At 47.8% G+C, this 20,000-nt stretch overlaps 2 protein-coding genes across 3 annotated transcripts; both read left to right on the top strand.

The window, feature by feature from the left end:
- Window positions 1–8,560: 8,560 nt before the first annotated feature.
- eef1e1 (eukaryotic translation elongation factor 1 epsilon 1) lies at window positions 8,561–11,353 on the top strand. The gene is made up of 4 exons (XM_049017505.1): window positions 8,561–8,708; window positions 9,267–9,464; window positions 10,167–10,262; window positions 10,508–11,353. Exons 1-4 carry the CDS (start codon window positions 8,625–8,627, stop codon window positions 10,649–10,651), a joined length of 522 nt encoding a protein of 173 aa, XP_048873462.1. The 5' UTR covers window positions 8,561–8,624; the 3' UTR covers window positions 10,652–11,353.
- Window positions 11,354–15,857: 4,504 nt separating this feature from the next.
- On the top strand, window positions 15,858–19,438 carry bloc1s5 (biogenesis of lysosomal organelles complex-1, subunit 5, muted). 2 transcript variants are annotated; one of them, XM_049017481.1, is made up of 6 exons: window positions 15,858–16,021; window positions 16,109–16,191; window positions 16,645–16,774; window positions 17,588–17,646; window positions 18,404–18,481; window positions 18,808–19,438. In XM_049017481.1, the coding sequence occupies exons 1-6, from the start codon at window positions 16,003–16,005 to the stop codon at window positions 18,979–18,981; spliced, it is 543 nt and encodes a 180-aa protein (XP_048873438.1). In that variant the 5' UTR covers window positions 15,858–16,002; the 3' UTR covers window positions 18,982–19,438. The 2 variants fall into 2 exon arrangements, with proteins under 2 accessions (XP_048873438.1, XP_048873447.1); XM_049017490.1 differs by lacking the exon at window positions 18,404–18,481 and having other exon boundaries at window positions 15,860–16,021.
- The last annotated feature ends 562 nt before the right edge of the window (window positions 19,439–20,000 follow it).

The following is a 20,000-nucleotide window of genomic DNA, read 5'->3' as shown; positions in this document are numbered from 1 at the left end:
TTCTGGTCAGGAAGGTGGGGAAGCAACAGTTAAGAAGAATTACACGAAGAAATAGTAACCCATAATGCACATGTTGACTGACATCACACAGAGAAAAATATGCATCCCAGCACTCCTCAAAGCAGCTGGTAATGCCACCAGTCCTCAACCAGGGTTAATCTCATCCGACAGTGGGCTCATCTGCACTCAGACCGACATTTCCCTGTACAAACTAAATTCAATCAAACAAAGAAAAATGGAACATGAGCTAGTTCTGCTGCAGCAGGTGTAAATTAGCTAATGATGTTTAGCATCCTCTACACATTAAACATAACGGCGAATGACATTCAGCAAGGACTCCGAGGTAATGAATGCTTGTTTAGCTCTGCTTATTCATACTTCTTCAGTCAAAGATACGCACTGGGTATAGGAAGATGGGCCTACCTGTCTGTCTGTCTGTCTGCTTGTTTGTGCATCTGTCTGCTAGTCTGTCTGTTTGCCTGTCTGTCTACCTATCAGTCTGTGTCTGTCATGCCGACCTGCCTGATTGTCTGCTTGTGTGTCCATCTGCCAGTCTGGCTTTCTGTCTGTCTATCTACCTACCTGTCTGCTTGCCTGTCTGTCTGCCAGCCTGTCTGTCTCTATCTGTATGCCTGTCAGTCTGTCTGCCTGTCTGTCAATCTCTCGGTATCTATGTCTGTCTCTCTGTCTGCCTGCCTGTCTGTATTCTGTATCTGTATTCCTGTCAGTCTGTCTGTCAGTCTGTCTGTATCTCTGTCTGTCTTTCTATCCATCTGTCTGCCTGACTGTTTGTGTCTATCTGCCTGTCTGTTTGACTACTTGTCTGTCTGCCACTCTGTCTGTCTGCCTGTCTGTCTGTTTCTGTCATTCTGTCTGTCTGTCTGTCTGTCTGTCTCTGTCTGTCTTGTTGTGTGCCTGTCTGTCTTTGTCTTTCTGCCTCCCTGTTTTCCTGTCTATCTGCCTGTCTGTCTGGGTAGCCCGCCCCTTCACTGTCCTGAATCTCCTGCAGTTCATCTAATTATAAATGACCTTTCAGATTCAGTGTTGACCGGTCCACTACATTAGGACAGCCCCGCCTGTCCCGCCATGAATTCTGCCCTCCCCCTCCAACATCACAGCAGCCTTTGTGTCCTGACGGGGGCAATTGGGATTGCCCCTTGATTGCCCCAAGCCCCCTTATGAGGAAAATGCCTGGCAACAGGCTCGTGGTTCCTCTGGATCACTGCCCTCAGAGCCATAAATTGCGGGGGCCGGTACCTCAATGACTAATGGAGAGCCAGCCAGCCATGATGGGGGAGCAAGGGGTGGCAGGTGCCTGGGCGCTGGAGCGGGGTAGTTTGGACATGATCCCAAAGCCCAGGAAATGAGTGACACACTCAGGCTCACACATCGCTGCCAGCAGCCTTTCAGCACCTTTCATTACAGAAATGCTCCCCACCCCCACCCCATACACATTCCAGCCCCCCCCCCCCACCAGCCTGCAGACTTTCAGACTTTCAGAGGGATAGAGAGAGCAGTCCCATTGTTTCTGCAGTGGCATTCAGGGTGCAGGAAGTACACTGGGGCAGTCGGAGTCATTGCCAGATGAGAAAGGTGACAATCAGTTTTGTCTGAAAGCCACAGTTTTAGATGTTTAAAACTCTGCTCGATAAATTAGTAGTTTGTGTCCTTCCCTCAGTTTTGCTGAAATCTCACCCGGAAATACTGTGTGATTACTCCTTCTGAGAACCTCTCAGACTCACAACTTCATTTCAGTCCAAGCTACTGAATCATGATCTTTGCTATCTGACTTTCAATGGGCAAAATTCACTGGAGGCCAGAAGAAGACTGGCTGTCATTTAATGGCTCATTGAAACCTCATTTCTTCACCTGCACCAAATGCTGCAGGGATCTATTTTTTAGATCCAGCTGAGCCTTCAGTGTGCTTTTCACAGGTGATAGAATCTGATAAACGTAAGGCAGGGCAGTAGGTCCAACCTTTGATGATGTCTCTGTTCCCTGGGGGAACCAGAACAGGAAGCGCAGCTGATATTTTTTTCTTCTGGGACTGTATCACAGTGATGTCTCAGCAGGAAGCATGTAGTTCTTATGAAGTCTTCATCTTTCAGCTACACTGATCATGGTCCAAACACCTGTGGTCAAGGTTCCAAGCAAGTCTTCAGGAAAGCTTGTTCCCGCCTGAAATCGTATAAGTTTGCACACAATGCAGAATGAAACTTTGACAAACTCATTAAGGGTCAATAGCAGATGTCATCAGTCAGCGACATACAGAGGGGTCCCATAAAAGAGATAATAGCTAATTAATTACAGGAAATCAGACAAACAAAGCCACTGGTAATTAACCGTCGTGTCAGATGAGCCAGGAGTACTGTCCCCAGAGCAGTTTGCTGGATATGTACCCTAGCTAGAGAGTCACACATCTCAAAGCTACACGGAGGCATGTAACTAATGGTACTGGCATTTCAGCTGGCATCTTACCATGGGCAGCCAGTACACTGCAGTCACCATATGGGCAGATTATGGTAACATCATGGACCGCCGGCATGCTCCGGTCGCTCGTGTTCTGGTAGATTGAAAAATTAATGGTTCAGATTGTAGAGGAGGCGGGTCCAAGCAAGTAGAGGAGGCAGGATCAATACATCTGATTCATTAGTCTGACATGTCACCAGTACCTGATTGGTTTTCTTTCTGAACCAATCCTTTTTCATTCTGCTTTCAGAACATTTTAGCAGGCAGCTTATGGGAACACCATGGGCAGCCAGTGTGCTGCGGTCACCATGTTTAGCAGGTGGTCTATGGTAATGCCATAGCAGCCAGTGTACTGCAGTTGCTGTGCTTAGCAGATGGCTTATTATAATGCCGTGGGCAGCCAGTGCCCTGCAGTCACTATGTTTGGCATGCTGCTTACAGTAACACTGTGAGCAATCAGTGCACTGCAGCCGTCATGTTTAGCATATAGCATAAAGTAATGCTGTGGTTGCTGTGTTTGGCAGGCAACTTATGGTAACACCATGGGCCACCAATGCACTGCAATAACCATGTTTAGTAGGTTGTTTACAGTGATTTCAGGGGCAACAGGGGACTGTGGTCGGCATGTTTAGCAACTGGTTCATGGTAATTCACTGGACAGCCAGTACCCTGCAGTCACCATATTTGGCATGCAACTTACAGTAACGCCATAAGCAGCAAGTACACTGTAGTCACCATGTTTACCAGGTAGCTTACATTAACACCCAAGGCAACCAGTGCTCTGCAGTCACCCTGTTAAACAAGTCGTTTTTGGTAGCGCCATTGGTGGCCAGTACCCAGCAGTTGCCATGTTTAGCGAGCAGCTTACAGTAATGTCATGGGCGGCCAGTGCCCTGCAGTTGCTGTGTTTAGCGAGCAGCTTACAGTAATGCCATGGGCGGCCAGTGCCCTGCAGTTGCTGTGTTTAGCGAGCAGCTTACAATAATGCCATGGGCGGCCAGTGCCCTGCAGTTGCTGTGTTTAGCGAGCAGCTTACAGTAATGCCATGGGCGGCCAGTGCCCTGCAGTTGCTGTGTTTGGCGAGCGGTTTACAGTAATGTCATGGGCGACCAGTACCCTGCAGTTGCCATGTTTGGCGAGCAGCTTACAGTAATGTCATGGGCGGCCAGTGCCCTGCAGTTGCCATGTTTGGCGAGCGGTTTACAGTAATGCCATGGGCGGCCAGTACCCTGCAGTTGCCGTGTTTAGCGGGCAGTTTACAGTAATGCCATGGGCTTTTGCCTGCCATCCCTGGCCCCCCTCCCATCCTTCTCGGAGTCGCATTCACACTGCTCCCGGTAGGTGTCAGCTGACCATCTGTCTTACCTTCCATTTGCCTGTTTCTCATTTTGTAGCCCAGTAGGATGGCGCTGATTCCCAGTATCTCCTGTCGTTGACTTAGGAGAGCATGTGGAGGCCCTAATTAATCTACTAGCTCCTGGCATTGCCTCGCCCGTCCCAAAGAGACTGATGGACGCCTGCACTCCCCATCCAAATGGGGGGTATTAGACCTTCTTTATTTGCACTAAATTTGGCTTAGCTCTGCCAGCTTCAAAGAGGAAGACAACAGCATATGCATTTGCTGTCTTTGCATAATGTTTTTAGTGCCGAGTGTAATGTAAGGCTCCAAAATGTCTCTGCTGATCTAGTTTTCCGATAATGACAGATCTATGTAGCTCCGACTTTTTAATGAGCTTTCCATTGCCAAGTATCCCCTAGATACTATGAGAGGTACAGCTTACCATCCCGCAATAGCTGAAGCAGAATGCTTTGATCCAGAAGGCCACAGGGACAATGTGGGTCACCAAAACAGTCACACACAGATCGTCAAGGACTCCAAGATTATGGAAAATGCTGCTCATAACTGATTAAGCCTCCTCAGTTGGTCTGGTAGTTATTTATTTTTCTCTGTCAGTCTCTGTTTATTCCTTTGTAACACCCTGGCAGAATTTCATGTCTAATTAATGCAGATGGGACCACTGCTCGGTGAACTAGGAGGACCTCTGTTATAGAACGGCATGTAGGTGTTGACATCTATTATTACAATAATAATTACACCACGCACTTCTGCACATGCTTAGGTGTACCAAAAGGTTGCCTGCTGAAAAACAGGAAAAGCATTATTTTACAAATAGCCAGACAAGTTTATTCTGCCTGATAAAAACATTTGTAATTCAAAATTTACTCTAAGTAAAAGCCAGATATTTTATGCCAAATGCAGATCAGTCTGCTATCTTATTTGGCAGCTGATAGCAAACTGCAGATAAAATGAGGTCTGGGAAATCTCTCTCTTTATTTGGGCAGCTCCCATAAACACTGGTGGGCCTTTTGAAGGTAAGGAATGCCATTTTCCTCTGCATGACAGTTATTCTGAAATTCCTCAGCTTAACAGAGGAGGCCCCTCCCGATCCTAACTCCAGTGAGGCACATTAGGAAAGAGGGCAATAGCCTGGGGGGAGGAGGTGAGCAGGAAACAAAGGTGAGTGTAATTGAGGATGAAACCGGCTCCCATAGCCCCCCTGGGACCTCCTCTGACCTCAGATCCTCATCTCCTGTAATCTGAGAGGTGGGATTCGCTTGGCGACTTGAAGGGGTCAGGACAGGTTGGGAGGGGTGTCAGGGAAGAACAAAAACATAGGACTTCGGGGTGGGGGGGACTCTACGCTGGGTCAGCAAAGAGGTGTAGGGTGTTTCAGACCCGCTGGAGAGTAGGTACCAACCCGGTCAAGTGCAGGCGCCGTTCACATTACTGTCCATGCAGTACTGTCATGAGCTGCTAGCCTGGGTCTTAAGTGGCATTTCAGCTCCTAAATAAGGAAGAGGGAAGCAGCAGCTCAAAGACAGGGTGTTGTATGTATGTAACACACTCCATATATTCATTACTCCATTAAAAGGGGCTGTTTGTGTTCCAGATGGAGAAACGTGAATAGAGCGCCTTACCCAGGCACATCGCTCATGGCCCTGTTGGTATTCAGGAGAGAATTTTAAAGACGAAAGAGCATCTCTTCAGGTTTTCCTGACAAAGATCTAAAGGGGTCTGACAGGGGTGAGCAGAGTGGCCCTCACAGGGCGGCGTACTGCAACCCCGCCAGGCTCACTGGCACCCCTGTGGACATAGGACAGGTTTTTGAGGGACATGGGGTGGGGGTATTGGGGAGGGCTTTGTGAGGGGGGGCAGGGTATCGAGGAACATGGGCTAGGGGCATTGGGGAAGTATTGAGGGATGTGGTGGCACTGGGGCATATTAGTGGTGTATAGAGGGACATTAGGGCATTAGGGGACATGGGGGGGATATTGAGGAACATGGAGGGGCACAGATTCAGCATCATTATGGCAGAACACGTCGGTGCTACAGCTAGACAAGTGAAAGCGATCCTGGGGGGGGAGATTATGAGCCAGCAGCCCTGGCTGGGGAAACTGGAGTCTTCATGATGTTGGGGGGGCTTGGGGGGAGTATCAGCTGCTGTGTACTCCATGATGATTCTGTTTTAATGGGCCGGGAGGGGGGGGGGGGGGGGGTACTGTCCCGCCAGAGAGCTTGGCTGACAGTTTGACGAGGTTACCCAGGAATAATCAAGTTAGGGAGCATCAGTGGGGGTTGCGGGGGGGAGGTAAACACAAACGAAAAGCACTGCCATCCCAGTGAGTGTCGGCGGAGGAGGGACATGGCCATGGGCGGCTCTGCGGATCCCAGCCTGTGCAGGTAGGTGCGCAAGCCCACTCACTGCCACCTGAGACCCTTATTAACAGAGTAACATCATGCCCCCCCCCCACCCATGCCCCATCTCCAGGGGCCCCATCCTGCATGTAGCTCCCGTGTTAAACTCCCCCGCTCCTGTCAGGTTGCATTAGCGGCTCCTGTCTATCTCCTAAATGTCCAAATGATTGCACTTTATTAAGCTTATCAGGGCCTCTATCAGGAGTGAGGTTGTCGAGGTTTCCCTACCATGTCCCTGCATATGTCCGATGTCCATCTGTGTGTGTCTGTATGTGGGTGTCTGTGTGAATGTCAGGATGGCTGAGCGGTCTAAGGCACTGTATTCAGAGCGCAGTCTCCCCTAGAGGCGTGGGAAGGAATCCCACGTTTCACAAAATTCCAGTGGGCAATGGTGGCTTAATGGTTAGAGAAGTGCCCTTGTAAATAAAAGGTTGCAGGTTCAGATCCCCAACCAGCAAGGTACTGCTCCTGGGCGCTGAATTAGCTGCCCCCTGCTATGTCATCACATATGGGATAAGTGCAGAAGAGACATTTTGTTGTTGTGTGCTGAGGTGTGTCAGCAATGACCACTAAAACAAATGGATGTTTATGTCTGTCTGTGGGGGGAGATGTAGTTTTTAATGCACATCTTTGTGTGTCAGCCCTTTTAGACAGGAACCCTGGTGAGTATTTCACTCGCATGCTTCCTGTACAGTAACTGAATCTATTACAACACGATGATCTGATGCAACTTTTCATGGAGCAACAAACTTGCCAGCATGGTTCTGATGCCATGGTTCACCCGAGCAGCCTCACTCCCTCTTACCACCAAGCTCAAAAGAGCAGACGTCACCCCAGCTGACTCTATCAACGACCTCTTCTGACAGGCAGTAGGCAGCAAGAGGAGAGATACCAGGCAAGGCTGTGGCCACCCCACCGCTGTGCATCTGCAGACATCACCAGTCGCACACAGAGTATCATTGTGACTTAGGGTGACATTTTCAAAAATGGCATGAATGTGCAGAAAGCAGGATATCTGTGAGGGTGCAGTGGTGCAGTGCAACACATGAGGAATTAACAGCAAAGGCCAAGTAAGTATGTCTGCCCAATGCTGCCTGATATCGGCTGCTGATGTCTGACACTCGCAGATACAAGCTCATACCATGAGGCAAAAGAAAAAAGGAGGAAAAAAAAACAAGTGCTGAATTACAAACAAGGAATGATATACCAGAGACATTTCTATCAGAGACAGACATTCAGCCGTTCCTGGGATATTTATGCTGCCCCCATGTCAGACTCAGTGGTATGTAAGTATGTAAACACGGGGGGTTGCTGAGATCTTCACCCAGAATGCCAGCTGTTTTGATTTGTCCTCCCAGGCCTGAATCAAATTGCTACATTCATCCTGACACAGACATATGGGCCTTTTCTGATAATGCTTTATTTCTCTCATTTTATTTTATTTTGTTTTGTTTTATTTATGATCAGCTTCTGCTATGTGTACCCCGCCTAAAAAAAACGTATTTGGTAGAATAATAGTTATAACCTGTAGCACGTATAGGTGAATACGTTACAAAACAACGCTATTTTTGAAATACAATAACGTAAACATGCATTTTATTAAGCAGTTCAACAAAACAATTAGGGTAATTTTTTAAATTAATTTTCATTGTTATTCACACCGTTTCAGAGCAACTTTTTAAGCACTAAGTTTTTCTTTGTAAAAAAGTAAGGGATTCACCGTAACAGCACGGAAAGTTTCAGAAAGACCCACAGTGCCCCCTGCTGGCCGCAGACTCAAACGTGTCACGAGGTTTAGTTTGTGTTAATATTGCGGTCAAAACTACTGCTCCTGCTATCACCACTATTACTACTATTACTAATACTGCTACTACTAATAATAATATTGTGGTACGATTTGAAAACTAAAGAATAAAGCTGGACATTGTGATGAATCGATTAGTTTGTAGATTTGTAGAATTAATGTATAGTCCAGCTTTTCTGTCTACATATTCCTACAAACTGTCTTTTATGTACAGTGCAATTTGTATTTATATTGTTTATATAAGAACAGATCTTAAATCCAGATATTGGCATCCCAGTATTATGCCTTGATTCTGACATCCGGGATGCGGGGGTGTCTGACAGGCACCACACATACTATAAGAGAAGGAACAGACAGGTGCTGCCCCCCGTGTTTCACACACGAGGAAGTACATTGGCCTGTGTATGGTTAACAGCTGCTCTGTTCGCAGCATATCAGCTAACCCCTTCAGCACGCGTTACCGTGCAGCCCCGCCCCCTTCTGATGCAACCCTAGCGTTTCTGAAATCGGCACTCTGATTGGTTAAATCCACTTACGGCCGTGGGAGGAGTCGGTTGTGTCCAATCGTGCCGCGGAGGCGTGACATTATCCAAGATGGCGTTGAAGGAGTTGTCGTTGCTGGAGAAGGCGTTGGGCTTTAAAAAGCCCAACAAATACAGCACGCAAGGAAGCAGCAAGGTTGGTAGCGGTTTGTCTCGAAGGTGCCGTGGACTTGGGCTTCCTGCGTTTGGTTACCCGGCAATAGGGTTTGTCCAGGAGCCGCGGAGTGATGCGGCGGCACTGTGCCGCGGACATGTGGGTGACGAGGACCCTTCCGGTCGAGATGTATCTGTATTAATCTGGGGGTTTAATTGGCTCGTAGTCATAACGTTTCATCATCAGTGCGGTGGCTTGCCTGGTAACCATTTATTTACAAGGCGTATCCTGTAGTTTCTGTGCAAACTGTTTTGTTTCGGTTAGATGAGCTGGGATCATTAATCGGCGGGTCCATTGTAGTTATTCACCGCAGGCTCCCGTCCTGCCTGCTACCTCGGGCCTGAGCACAACGCCCAAAAAGAATGGATGAAGCAGCAAGGCCCTGAATGGATGAAATATAATGTGCATGTGTGTGGTGTAATATGTATTGTAGCTGTCAAGCTGCCCAGAAGTGTGTGTGAGACATGGCTAACCCCAACTAACCCTGACGTCTACTCTATCCCCCACTCACAACTAATTAAACCTTGATGTTCCCTTCAGACACCTGTACTCCAGAGCAACAGTGGCCCGCCTCTCTGTGGCCTGCTCACTATCGCCACCCACCTGGTGCGTGAGGCGCAGCGACCAGAGCTGCTAGGGGTCAGCGCAGAGCAACGGGCTGTGGTGCAGCAGTGGCTGGAATACCGGGCCACCCGACTGGATGGCTGCCCCAAGGAGGAGGTCAGGAGTGTCCTGAAGGTAAGAGGCCCACTGCTGCCTACTCCCCCTGCTGGTGTATCAGGAGAACTGGGAGATGCAAGAAGCATGGTGGACATCTGGGACAGGCAGCACCTGTTTCCTCCAGGACACTGGTGCTCACATGCCTCATTCCCTGCTCACACACACGCATTAAATGTCACACCTGATCCATGCATCCAAACAACAACTTATCTTCCTGCGGCTTATCCAGTTCAGGGTTCTTGAGGGGGGGGACCTATTCCCACTGGACCGGATGCCAGTCCCTCAGAGGGCACAGGGCAGGGGACACCCTGGATGGGGTGCCAGTCTATTCGCAGGGCACATGCATGCTTGCAATCATACATTCTGGGCCTTTCAGCCTGGCTGCGTGTCTTCAGACTGTTCTAGAGCAGCCAGTGGAAACCCCCTTGACAAAGCTGAGGTGGAATTCAAACCCCCCAGCAGTCCTGCTATTAAACACCCCCTGTTATTTTTAAGTAGATATAAACAGATCAGGAAGGTCGGTAAAGGACTCTTATAATGTCACTAATATCATGTGATCCTTTGTAAAAATTCATTATTGATCTGCAGCGTATGATTTTGTCATACATCATGGAGATAATTATTGGCAGTAGCTCAGTCATTATGACGTAATGGCCTCCCTGCCATTAATCAGCCCCCCTGCATGTTAACCAGCCATGCCCTGTCTCTTCTGCTATCCAGGACTTGAACCAGCACTTGGAGGATAAGGTCTACCTGGCTGGAGATGCCTTCACCCTGGCTGACATGCTCATGTACTATGGGATACATCATCTGATGGTGAGTGGCAGCGTTGCCCTCCTGTGGCTGAGCGAGGAAGTGCAGGTCATCTGCCTGCTCACAGCGGCACAGGGTGGCCCAACTGCTGCTGGAGGTGGGGGGGGATTCTACCTAACATGTCACAGCACGGACACCCCCCACCTGAAAGGCTGGCTTTGTCTCTGTGCCATTCTGTCCTGTCGCAGTTGTTCTGCTTCCACACAAGGTCCCGCTCACTGATCGTCCGTCCTTCCATCCTTCCGTAGGTTGAGCTCTCAATCCAGGAGAAGGAGACTTATGTGAACATCTCGCGATGGTTCGACCACGTTCAGCACTACCCGGGCGTCCGGCAGCAACTCCCCCTGGTGGTGGTGCTGCGAAACAGACTGTACCCCAGCGGGCAGCACTGAGGATAGCTCCGGGTCCTACTGCCAACACCCACCGCTGGCCCAGAGACAACCCTGAGGGTCTGGGCCCATCCTACCATCCCCAGCCAAGACCTCATTCCTCAGATTGTGATGCCAAGACCTGGCGGGTTTAATGTGACTCTGAATCATGTTCATGTCGTTGGGCAGTGACGTGTTTGTTTTTGTAAGGTGTACAGTAAGTGATTTGATTATTTACACATGTAAAACCATAGACGGCCAGGACCAGCTGTGCCATTAAGGATGAAGAACAGCTTGTCTCTTCCCCTGCTGCTGGCTATGTATGCCCAACAGGGGGCACTAGATCACTAAGGGAAGCTGCAGTAATGGACGCAGGCGCGTGTCCAGTTTACGTGCTGTAATCTTACCCCATGCTCCTTGCATGTAATTCTGTCAGTTTTTGGTGAGGGGCTTCAGCTCAATTGAGCTCAAGTCAATGTAAGCAATGTAAGGGGGGTTGTTTTACTGGCTTGGTTAGAATGTGAGTGCCCCCCACACTAACTAAGCATTGCTGCTTTTCCCCACGTGGGGGTCTACAGCCTGTCCCCACGTCTCTGGCTCTTTGTGATCTGGAATCTTCTACCCCTTTAATTTTTTTCTTACTCTGTGCTTCAAATGCCTCCCCCTTCGATGTCTGTGTAAATGCCAACTGTCTGCAGCAGGTAAATAAAGGGAAATGTATCTGCAGTGACTGGCCTGTCCTGTAGGCGCCCTCGCACTCATATCGCACATATCCTAATAACAGGAAAATCGCACCCCAGATTTCCTCCTTACCCAGGCTGTCTTTGCACCTCGTCCCTGGGAACCATGTTCATGCCTGGTCTGGCACAGATGGCCTTTTTCTTCCTGGGGGGCTCCACACGTTCTACTCGGGCTCCAGATGAGGGGGAATTTATTGAACGCTGCATTTATTCTAAGAAGTGATGTCACTATAATTTATATATGTTTTAACTTTCAGAATATCCTGTTTTATGGACAGGAAATGACATGGAAGAGTGTGTTTCATTTTTCACATGATTTGTTTTTAGTGAGAGGACGGTGTTTGCAGTCGGCAGCATAAATGCTCTGATGTTGAAGAGTGGTAGAATTTAGTAATCAAAGGGCATTGTTGACGCACCGCAGTGCGCATGACGAAATGTGTCCTCTGCATTTAATCCATATGTAACAATGTGCCATAGCAGGGGGTGGCTAATTCAGTGCCCGGGTACAGGGTACATCAGCCATGACTGTCTGCTTATGAGCACATGTGCTGTGAAATTGATTTACCCCCAGTCGACCCCCACCCATATTTCATTTTAAAATTGCTGATAGCGTGTTCCATGGTATGCTGGTCCACTTGTGAGTCCAGCCCCCCCCAGCATCAGTGCTCCAGTCTGTGCAGCTACATGTGTCCTTGCAGACAGACCTACAGGCAGTGACTGGCCAGGTCCTCTCTGGGCAGAACCTCATGTGGCAGGTCCTCATTAGGCAGGTCCTCACTGGGCAGATCCTCATAGGGCAGGTCTTCACTGGGCAAACCCTCATGGGGAAGGTCCTCACAGGGCAAATCTTTATGGGGCATGTCCTGACAAGACAGATCCTCACTAGGCAGGTCTTAACAGGGTCTGTCCACATGGGACAGGTCCTCATGGGGCTGGTCCTTACAGGGTAGGTCCAGATAGGGCACATCCTCACTGGGCAGATCCTTACTGGACAGGTCCTCACTGAGCAGGTCAACATGGACCAAGTCCTCACAAGTCAGACCCTCATGGGGCAGGTCCTCACAAAACATGGTCGACATGGGGCAGGTTCTCATAGACAGGTCCTCACAAGACAGGTCCTCACATGGCAGGTCCTCACAAAACATGGTCAACATGGGTCAAGTCCTCACAAGTCAGACCCTCATGGGGCAGGTCCTCACAAAACATGGTCGACATGGGGCAGGTTCTCATAGACAGGTCCTCACAAGGCAGGTCCTCACAAAACATGGTCAACATGGGCCAAGTCCTCACAAGTCAGACCCTCATGGGGCAGGTCCTCACAAAACATGTTCGACATGGGGCAGGTTCTCATAGACAGGTTCTCATAGACAGGTCCTCCAAGACAGGTCCTCACATGGCAGGTCCTCACAAAACATGTTCGACATGGGGCAGGTTCTCATAGACAGGTCCTCCAAGACAGGTCCTCACGGGGCAGGTCCTCACAGGATAGTGCTTCTCTAAAAGGAAAGGACAGGGGAATTTCCTCTTCCCAAAACCAGTTGGACATGACATTCAGAGGGGGGGGTCTGAAGGTTCACTTCCTGCCATGGGGGTTTTGTGGCATGACGGGTCAGAGACTGGGGGTACATGTTCCGGCCCCCACCCGCAGCAGGACTGGAAACTATGTGGGGATGAAAAAGGTTCGTATGTGGGAACATTGTGGCTGGGTCATGACATGAGTATCTTAATTACCAGGGACGGGTTAATTTTTACATATAACATTGATATAATATTCCAGTACGCATCCATCTGCTAACCAGTTATCCTGGTCAGGTAAAGTCACTTAGAGATGAACCCCCCCCCCGCAAAAAAAAAGATGGCTTAGACCCACCTCTGGTAAATAAAGTAAATCTTTCATATTCCTTCTTGTTTAACTAAGTGAAAGTAGGTTCATCTTTTTAAAGTGAGGGCAGTTTTTAAATGTCACACATAATCAGTTATATAAGATGATGTGTTGTTTTTTGTCTTGTTTTTCTTGCAAATGAGTGAATCCTGGTCACATTAATATATAAACAAGGCATGTAAACAAAGACTGAGCCGCTCAGTGGAAGCAGCCACCTTGCTGTCCCAGGTGATTAACGCGCGCATTGATTCTGAATCTGCCCTTGGCTGCACGTATGCGTCCTGCACCCTGCACACACAGGAGGGGACGGCCGTCTCTGCATGTTTCTTATCCCTCAGTGTTCCCTTTACCTTTTTGGGGCAGAGGAAGCAAGGATGAATGGAGAGGTTTTCTAGACGCCACAAGAAGCAAAGTCTCCTCAGCCTTTCCAGTCCCGTGAACTAATTTGACAGCTCCTGGCTTCAGAGAGGCAGGTACCCCAGGGCGAGCCAGCTGCACCGTGCATGCTTACACGTTTGGCTTCTTTCCCTGCTGGGTGTCATCTGTCTCCTTGGTCCTGCGCTGGATCATCTCTGTCCTCCTGACATCATCTGCCTGAACGCTTTCTGCCTGCTGGGGCCCGTCTGTCCAGGTTGGGCTTCAAACGAGGCCAGGCCACGTCTAATCTGACGAGACAGCACTCCAAATACCACCGCCCCGGGCCGGGGCCCCCTCTGTCTGGTTCTGGAAATGGCAGCCCACTCCCCCCATCACGGGGTCCTGCTGCCAGCGTTCCTGTCACTCTGGTCCGGGCCGTCCGCACTTCTACGCCGTTGCGGATGTCAGTCTGCCGGGCGACAGCGTGTAGAGGCTCTGCCTCAACAGGTCTGGCCATTCCTGCCCACTGGCAGCGGTCGGCGGGGCTGAAGCCACAATTGCAGAGGATGATCGTCAGCTGGGGCCTCAGGGAATGAATGGCAGTGCGTCGACAGTTAATCACAGCAAGGAACAGCACTGCGCTGCCTCCCACAGGAGGAAGACTGGTGGCTTTTATCCCAGGAAACTGTACACATGGGTTCAATGCCGGGCTCAGGGATGCCACAGAAAAGTAGGGTGTCAGCATGATTACCCCCCCAGGGTGGACAGCATGAGGCTATGAGTAATTCAAAGTCAGTCCGTGGGGTATGTTCAATTATGGGATGTCTTACAAGGCAAACACAATGATATACATCGGGTCTCCTCTGCAACTGAAATGAGTAAGGAATCATTCATGTGGCAAGCTGCTTTAGCTGTCATTCATTTTTAGAGGATATCACAAACTCATTTTTAACTTTAACTTTAAACAAAATTTGATTTTAGCTAGTTAGCTTCAAAACATTTTTCTCGTTCATCTCAATGGGAGCTGGAATTGAACAGGAATTCAGTTGTAACTAGTTATAATTCAATTTTTAGCTAGTTAAAATACCAGTTTCCGATATCAAATAGCAATTGTTGATATCAGAATACAGAAGTAAATACACATTATAACTAGTTGAATAATTGAATTTCTGATATCAAGAATATTCTCCAGAAATTACTTAGAGCTAAAACCGCTTGCCATACATTCATGGCCACAAGGGGGAGTACGTGAGAGAGTATTGCGCGTGTTTGTTCAGGCATCCAGGGAGCGGTGTGACAGAACAGAAAGGGCCCATTTGGGGCCACGAAGACAAAGGAGCCTCACAAATCTGGTTTATTCCTCCTGGCCCTTTCACCATAATAATTATATACTAATTAAATCTAGGAAAGAGCATTAACTGACAATGGTATCGAGAATAAATCATAAAATACTTTTTTTTGGTAAATTTGTAAATTAAGTTTACATTGCCATTTCTTTCCAATGTATCCTTTAAAATTAACTTTATAAGATGAATGTTATTAATCCCATGAATGGAAATTTTGGAGATTTGTGTACAGTATTTTATAATTTTCTGTAATATGCAATCTTAAAACATCACAACGTGAGAATAAAATTCACCTTGTAAATATGCATATTAAATGTTCTTTTTACCATGCGACACGTGAAATTCGAAGCCAGCAACTTTTATTAATAAATAACCTTTCATTAACTCCCTGTAGCATAAGATTTAAATATTAATATACGATATAAATAAAAATGAATTTAAAAAAGATAACATGCAGTTTTCAGATAACCACAGTGATATTTTTTTGTATTACAAAGGATTTTGTTTTTTTAAATCCATAACATACAGATTTAATGTCAGCGAGATTCATTGTGTATTATGTTGTGCAAGTTTTCGCTTGACGTGAGAATTAAAATTAAAAATTGGACGTCTCTACTTGGTACATAAGTATATATATTTCGGCAGTGATCGTTACATCTTTTCGTAATATGCAGACAGGTCCATTGGGTGTTCGTGTTTATATTTATTTTAGTTTTTCAGTATTAGGGTAGGATAGTAACTCCAGAGATTGCATACTTGCGTCCCAGACATATCAGCTTTGGAAAATACCAATTCTTCTAATTACTAAGGTATTTATGCAAATAATGTAATGCGGTCTGAAACTTCATTTAATATTCCATCTGCTGGAACTCCCCCGTTTGTGGTGCGCTCCACCGACACGCCCCTCACTACTACCCGGAAGGGGGTGTGTTTCACAGCCGTGTTATTGTAAGTTTAGGTTGCGTAAAGTTAGGTTGTTAGCTAGGTAGCTCGCAGGTTACTTGCGAGTGGGTTTAGTTAATAATATCAACAGGCTGCTTTCCTGACATCATGGACCGGATAATTAAAGGTGAGTGTTTGGTGCAGAGGCTGGGCAAGAAGTGGAGAGACCGCTAATGCTAATGCTAATGCACCTCCGCTCGGCATTTCCCTTTAGATGTCGGGGACATTCAGTCCAGACTGACAGACCACAGGCCTGTAATCCAGGGGGAGATACGCTACTTTGTGAGGGAGTTTGAGGTTGGTAACCAGCAAACATGTCATGCTATGAGGATGATGGTATCCTGAGAGGAGACGCAAGACATGATGGTAACAGAGACGGCCCTGGACAGAGCATCGCGTATCACAGCAAATAAATGCGCGTACAAACGGAGCTCTGTGAGCTGCTTTATCTCTAGGCAAAAGAAGGGAGGGGCGACAGGTCCCTGTAGAGGACTGACTGGCCTTAGGTAATTTAATTTAGATGCATGATGTGTCATGGGTTAGTAGATTTAAATAAATTCTATCTTGGAATAATAATATGAAGAATAAATAAAAAAAATATGAAGATTAAATAGAAAGAGATGTTCCAAATCCAGCTCTGTTACCTCCTACATGAATAATCAGTTTTCATGTTTTGCCCCCCCCCCCCCCCCCCCTCTTCCACTGCTGATGCCAGTGAAGTTTAATACCATTTAACTCCCACCACTCCAGGAGAAGCGTGGCTTCAGAGATGGGCGCTTGCTGGAGAACCTCTGCAGGACGGTCCTGGAGGCCACTGACCAAACCATGCCGGAATGTTCTGAAGCCCTGCAGTTGCACCTCCCTGATGTTCTGACGCGTTGTAAGCCTGCTTCCGCCTCCCTTTTCTCCCCCGGGAGATGCTGGAGTATTACGCCTAAGCTCTGAGCCTGAATGAAATCCACTCCAGGACTGATGTTTCCTGTGCTGTGTGGTGCTCTGTAGCACACACTGCTTGCCAAACTTTTTATTTTCAAATGATCAATCTGCTACTTTTTGTCTGTAACTGTTCTCAGGAAAGATATGAAATTTGTGTTGTATGAATAATATACATTACTGTGCGAAAGTCTTAGGCAGCCAAAGAAAATGATGTTTAAATGATCTTCACGATGGTGTAAAACTGGCATTATGTCTGTCAAAGTGTGTAAACTTAGCCATTTCAAAACCTCTGCTGAAATCACCACAGTATCTGCAGCAGCCATTCATACACTGATGTAAATTTTGACTCAACAACTAGCACACCTCATACCAATTAATGTCTCATTGATTTTTTTAAACTAATTAGGTTCGTCAATTAAGTGAGCTGGTGGTGAAATTTAATAAATACATGGAAGGGCTGAGGTGCCCCTGAGGAGAAGTTTGGGACCTGAAGTGGTGTTCATCTAGCCATCCAACTAGATATCAGTAACCTTTTGGGGAACATTAGTTTTTACTGTGTTACTCGTACTTTGCATATTGTAGTATTACACAATATAATATTGTGTTTTTTGTTTTGAGTAAATGTGCACGTATTACCCACATAGTTTTAAACATTTCTGTTGACTGCCCAAGACATTTGCACAGCACTGTATGAATTAGACAGCTTTGTAATCTTGTCATCATTAATGCCTGTGTTGATGTGCTTGTTCTTCTCAAGTGGAAATGGCGAATCACATGGCACAAAGAGTCCAGCAGAGGGAGCTAGAGGCCCAAGAGGTGAGCACTCTGAGCTCATGTGTGGGGAATCTGTGTTTCAAGCACTACTGCTAGATGCCATGCTACGTACCATAATATTCGCCTTTATTGTTTGGCTTCTCTCCGAATTAACAGGGAGGTAGAAGTTCATGGGCAGGAAGTGACATCTGGTGCCAGTATGTGTTTTGGGGTCTTTGGTCTGTTTATAACCAGGTCAGCCCCGTAGTGTCGTTCTGACGCACGGGGCCCCCCGTGTCTCACGAGTGTGTCCTCAGAAAGCTGAATTGTCGCTTCATCCCAAATTGCAGAGAGGGCTGAGATTTATTGTGGTGAAGGCAGTTATTTGCTAGGGTCAGGGCTGACAGAGTGGTTTGGAATGCTGAAATGTCACGGTACCTTTCTGAAAAGTGAGCGCTTCACATTTCTGAGGTGAGCAGTGGGGAACAGGAGCGAAGCAAACACACCATTTGGGACCAGCGTTTCACCCCAGAGAAGCTTTCCCCGTTCAAGGTACCAGTTAGTGGTGGGATGGGCTGCTTCAAGATCGCATTTAAAATGAACTTCTTTCAAACTGTATCCCAGCCTGTTTGCTGTGTGCATCCAGCAGTTCTGAAAAAACCTGTGCTTTAGCCTCCTGTCAGACTGATGCATTTGGACTAACAGACTATCTATCATTTATGTGCTTGCCTACAAAGCAATTGGGGAGCGTTCTTTTCGGCACTGGAAACTGCAGTCTGTTCCACTCTTCTGTTTATGATCTCACTGCCCGTGTCTTTAGGTCAGCAAGTCCATCACAGATCATCCTGTTGTGTGTTTTCTTTTTGATCAGCTGCAAAGTTTTACTCCTGCTCTTCAGGTAACAGGAAACATTTCTTCTCCTGGGACCGAAAATATGAATGGTCAGGTTATTAGTGTCCCTGATTGATGAGCTCTGGGTCTTTCTTTCACCTGCACGACCTGTGCAGATATTATGCAGAGCTAATAAACTGTCTAGATTCCTGCGTGAACTTGAAAATATTGACCCACCAGCTGTGGTGTCGACTTTCAGTCTGCAGAGAATCTCACTTTGTCTCAGCTGGAAGCGTAGACCACGGCGAGTGATATGGACCAACAGTGACCGCAGAAGATGCTCAGGTGTCCTCCAGCTTTCCCTGTTGTAACATGATGGTCTGTCTGCCCCAGAGCCCTCGGCTGCAGCTGTGCATGGACAGACACCGGCAGGAATGGGAGGAGTTCATGAAGGAGCAGACACTCCTGAAGGAGCAGGTGGATGAGGAGCACGCCAAGGCTGTGGGCCGCCTCAGTGCCCAATACAGCGAGATGAAGAAGGAGCTGACCAAGATGGCGCAGCTCTGAAGAAGCATCTTTGCTTCTGTAATAGTTTGGAGGGTTTTCTGAGCTTAAATCAGCTTTTTGGGCTGAGGCCCCAGAAAGATGTACAGGCGAATAAAGGACTAATGTGTTCGGTGCAATTGGTCGCTGTGGACTGAGGCATCCCTGAGGAGGGGCCTGAACATGGGTGAGATTCCAGGATGTTCTGCTGCCTCTCTGTGATCTCTGCATAATTGAGGTCTTACAGCTTCTGGCGGCACTGCATCCTGCATCCAATAAGCAGCATCATCCTACGTCATGTGGGACGTAGATCATTCCGGACTGTGCAGACCGGGTGTCAGTCACGGCAGCCAGCCAGTTACTGACTTATTTTTAGAAGCCACTTGGGATGTATTTGCCCTGAACCATGTCTGTTTGTGCACTCTGATGGTCTCTTTGTTACCAAACATAATAAAGTTTGGCTTCCGTGCAGCAGGTCTGATCTGAGTGTATTTTGCACTTTTTTTCTGGGGCCCAGTGTGCAGCAGGCAGGCCAGTGAACACAATTTGTAGGAAAGAGCATGCAACCGTGTGACTCAGTGCTGCCACATCCTGTTCCCCCTGCCCTCACGTATGCCTTCCGAAGGACCTTGTGAGTGTCCTTGACAGATGAATGCTGCTCAGTACACGATCCCTCAGCTGGCAGGCTGCAGCGGCTCCCTCCTGTCTGTGAGGTCCACCGGGCCACCAGCCGGGTCACGGCAAGCTTTCGACAGAGCTCGTGGGCCGCAGGGCGTCTTTGCACGGAAATGGCCCCGCCTAGCGGCCTCACACCTTCAGACTGGTTGCGAGCAAGTCATGGCACTTATTTTTTCCTGTTTAGTCTGTGAGCCCAAAAAAGCAACCAGCAGGATCTCTAAAGGTCAAACAGACAATTCCATACATTGACTATTCATGAGGCTCTTTGGACACTTGTGCGGCCTTGACCTTTTCCATGCAGAACGTGCGCTGGGTTTCTCAGAGAAGGGGCGCCTTTGTGTGGTGTTAAGGAAACGTTAAGGGCG

This window comes from Brienomyrus brachyistius, chromosome 1 (genome assembly GCF_023856365.1).
Source record: "Brienomyrus brachyistius isolate T26 chromosome 1, BBRACH_0.4, whole genome shotgun sequence".
Lineage (NCBI taxonomy): Eukaryota > Metazoa > Chordata > Actinopteri > Osteoglossiformes > Mormyridae > Brienomyrus > Brienomyrus brachyistius.
This window is presented reverse-complemented; position numbering and strand designations above follow the sequence as displayed.

Bases quoted from the DNA above. Each gene is read 5' to 3' on its own strand.
- eef1e1 (XM_049017505.1), top strand. From the start codon at position 8,625: ATGGCGTTGAAGGAGTTGTCGTTGCTGGAGAAGGCGTTGGGCTTTAAA. The intron at 9,465-10,166 runs GTAAGAGGCCCA...TCTGCTATCCAG, and splicing joins AGGTCAGGAGTGTCCTGAAG to GACTTGAACCAGCACTTGGA. The intron at 10,263-10,507 runs GTGAGTGGCAGC...ATCCTTCCGTAG, and splicing joins ATGGGATACATCATCTGATG to GTTGAGCTCTCAATCCAGGA.
- bloc1s5 (XM_049017481.1), top strand. The intron at 16,775-17,587 runs GTAAGCCTGCTT...GTTCTTCTCAAG, and splicing joins CCCTGATGTTCTGACGCGTT to TGGAAATGGCGAATCACATG. The intron at 18,482-18,807 runs GTAACAGGAAAC...TGTCTGCCCCAG, and splicing joins GTTTTACTCCTGCTCTTCAG to AGCCCTCGGCTGCAGCTGTG.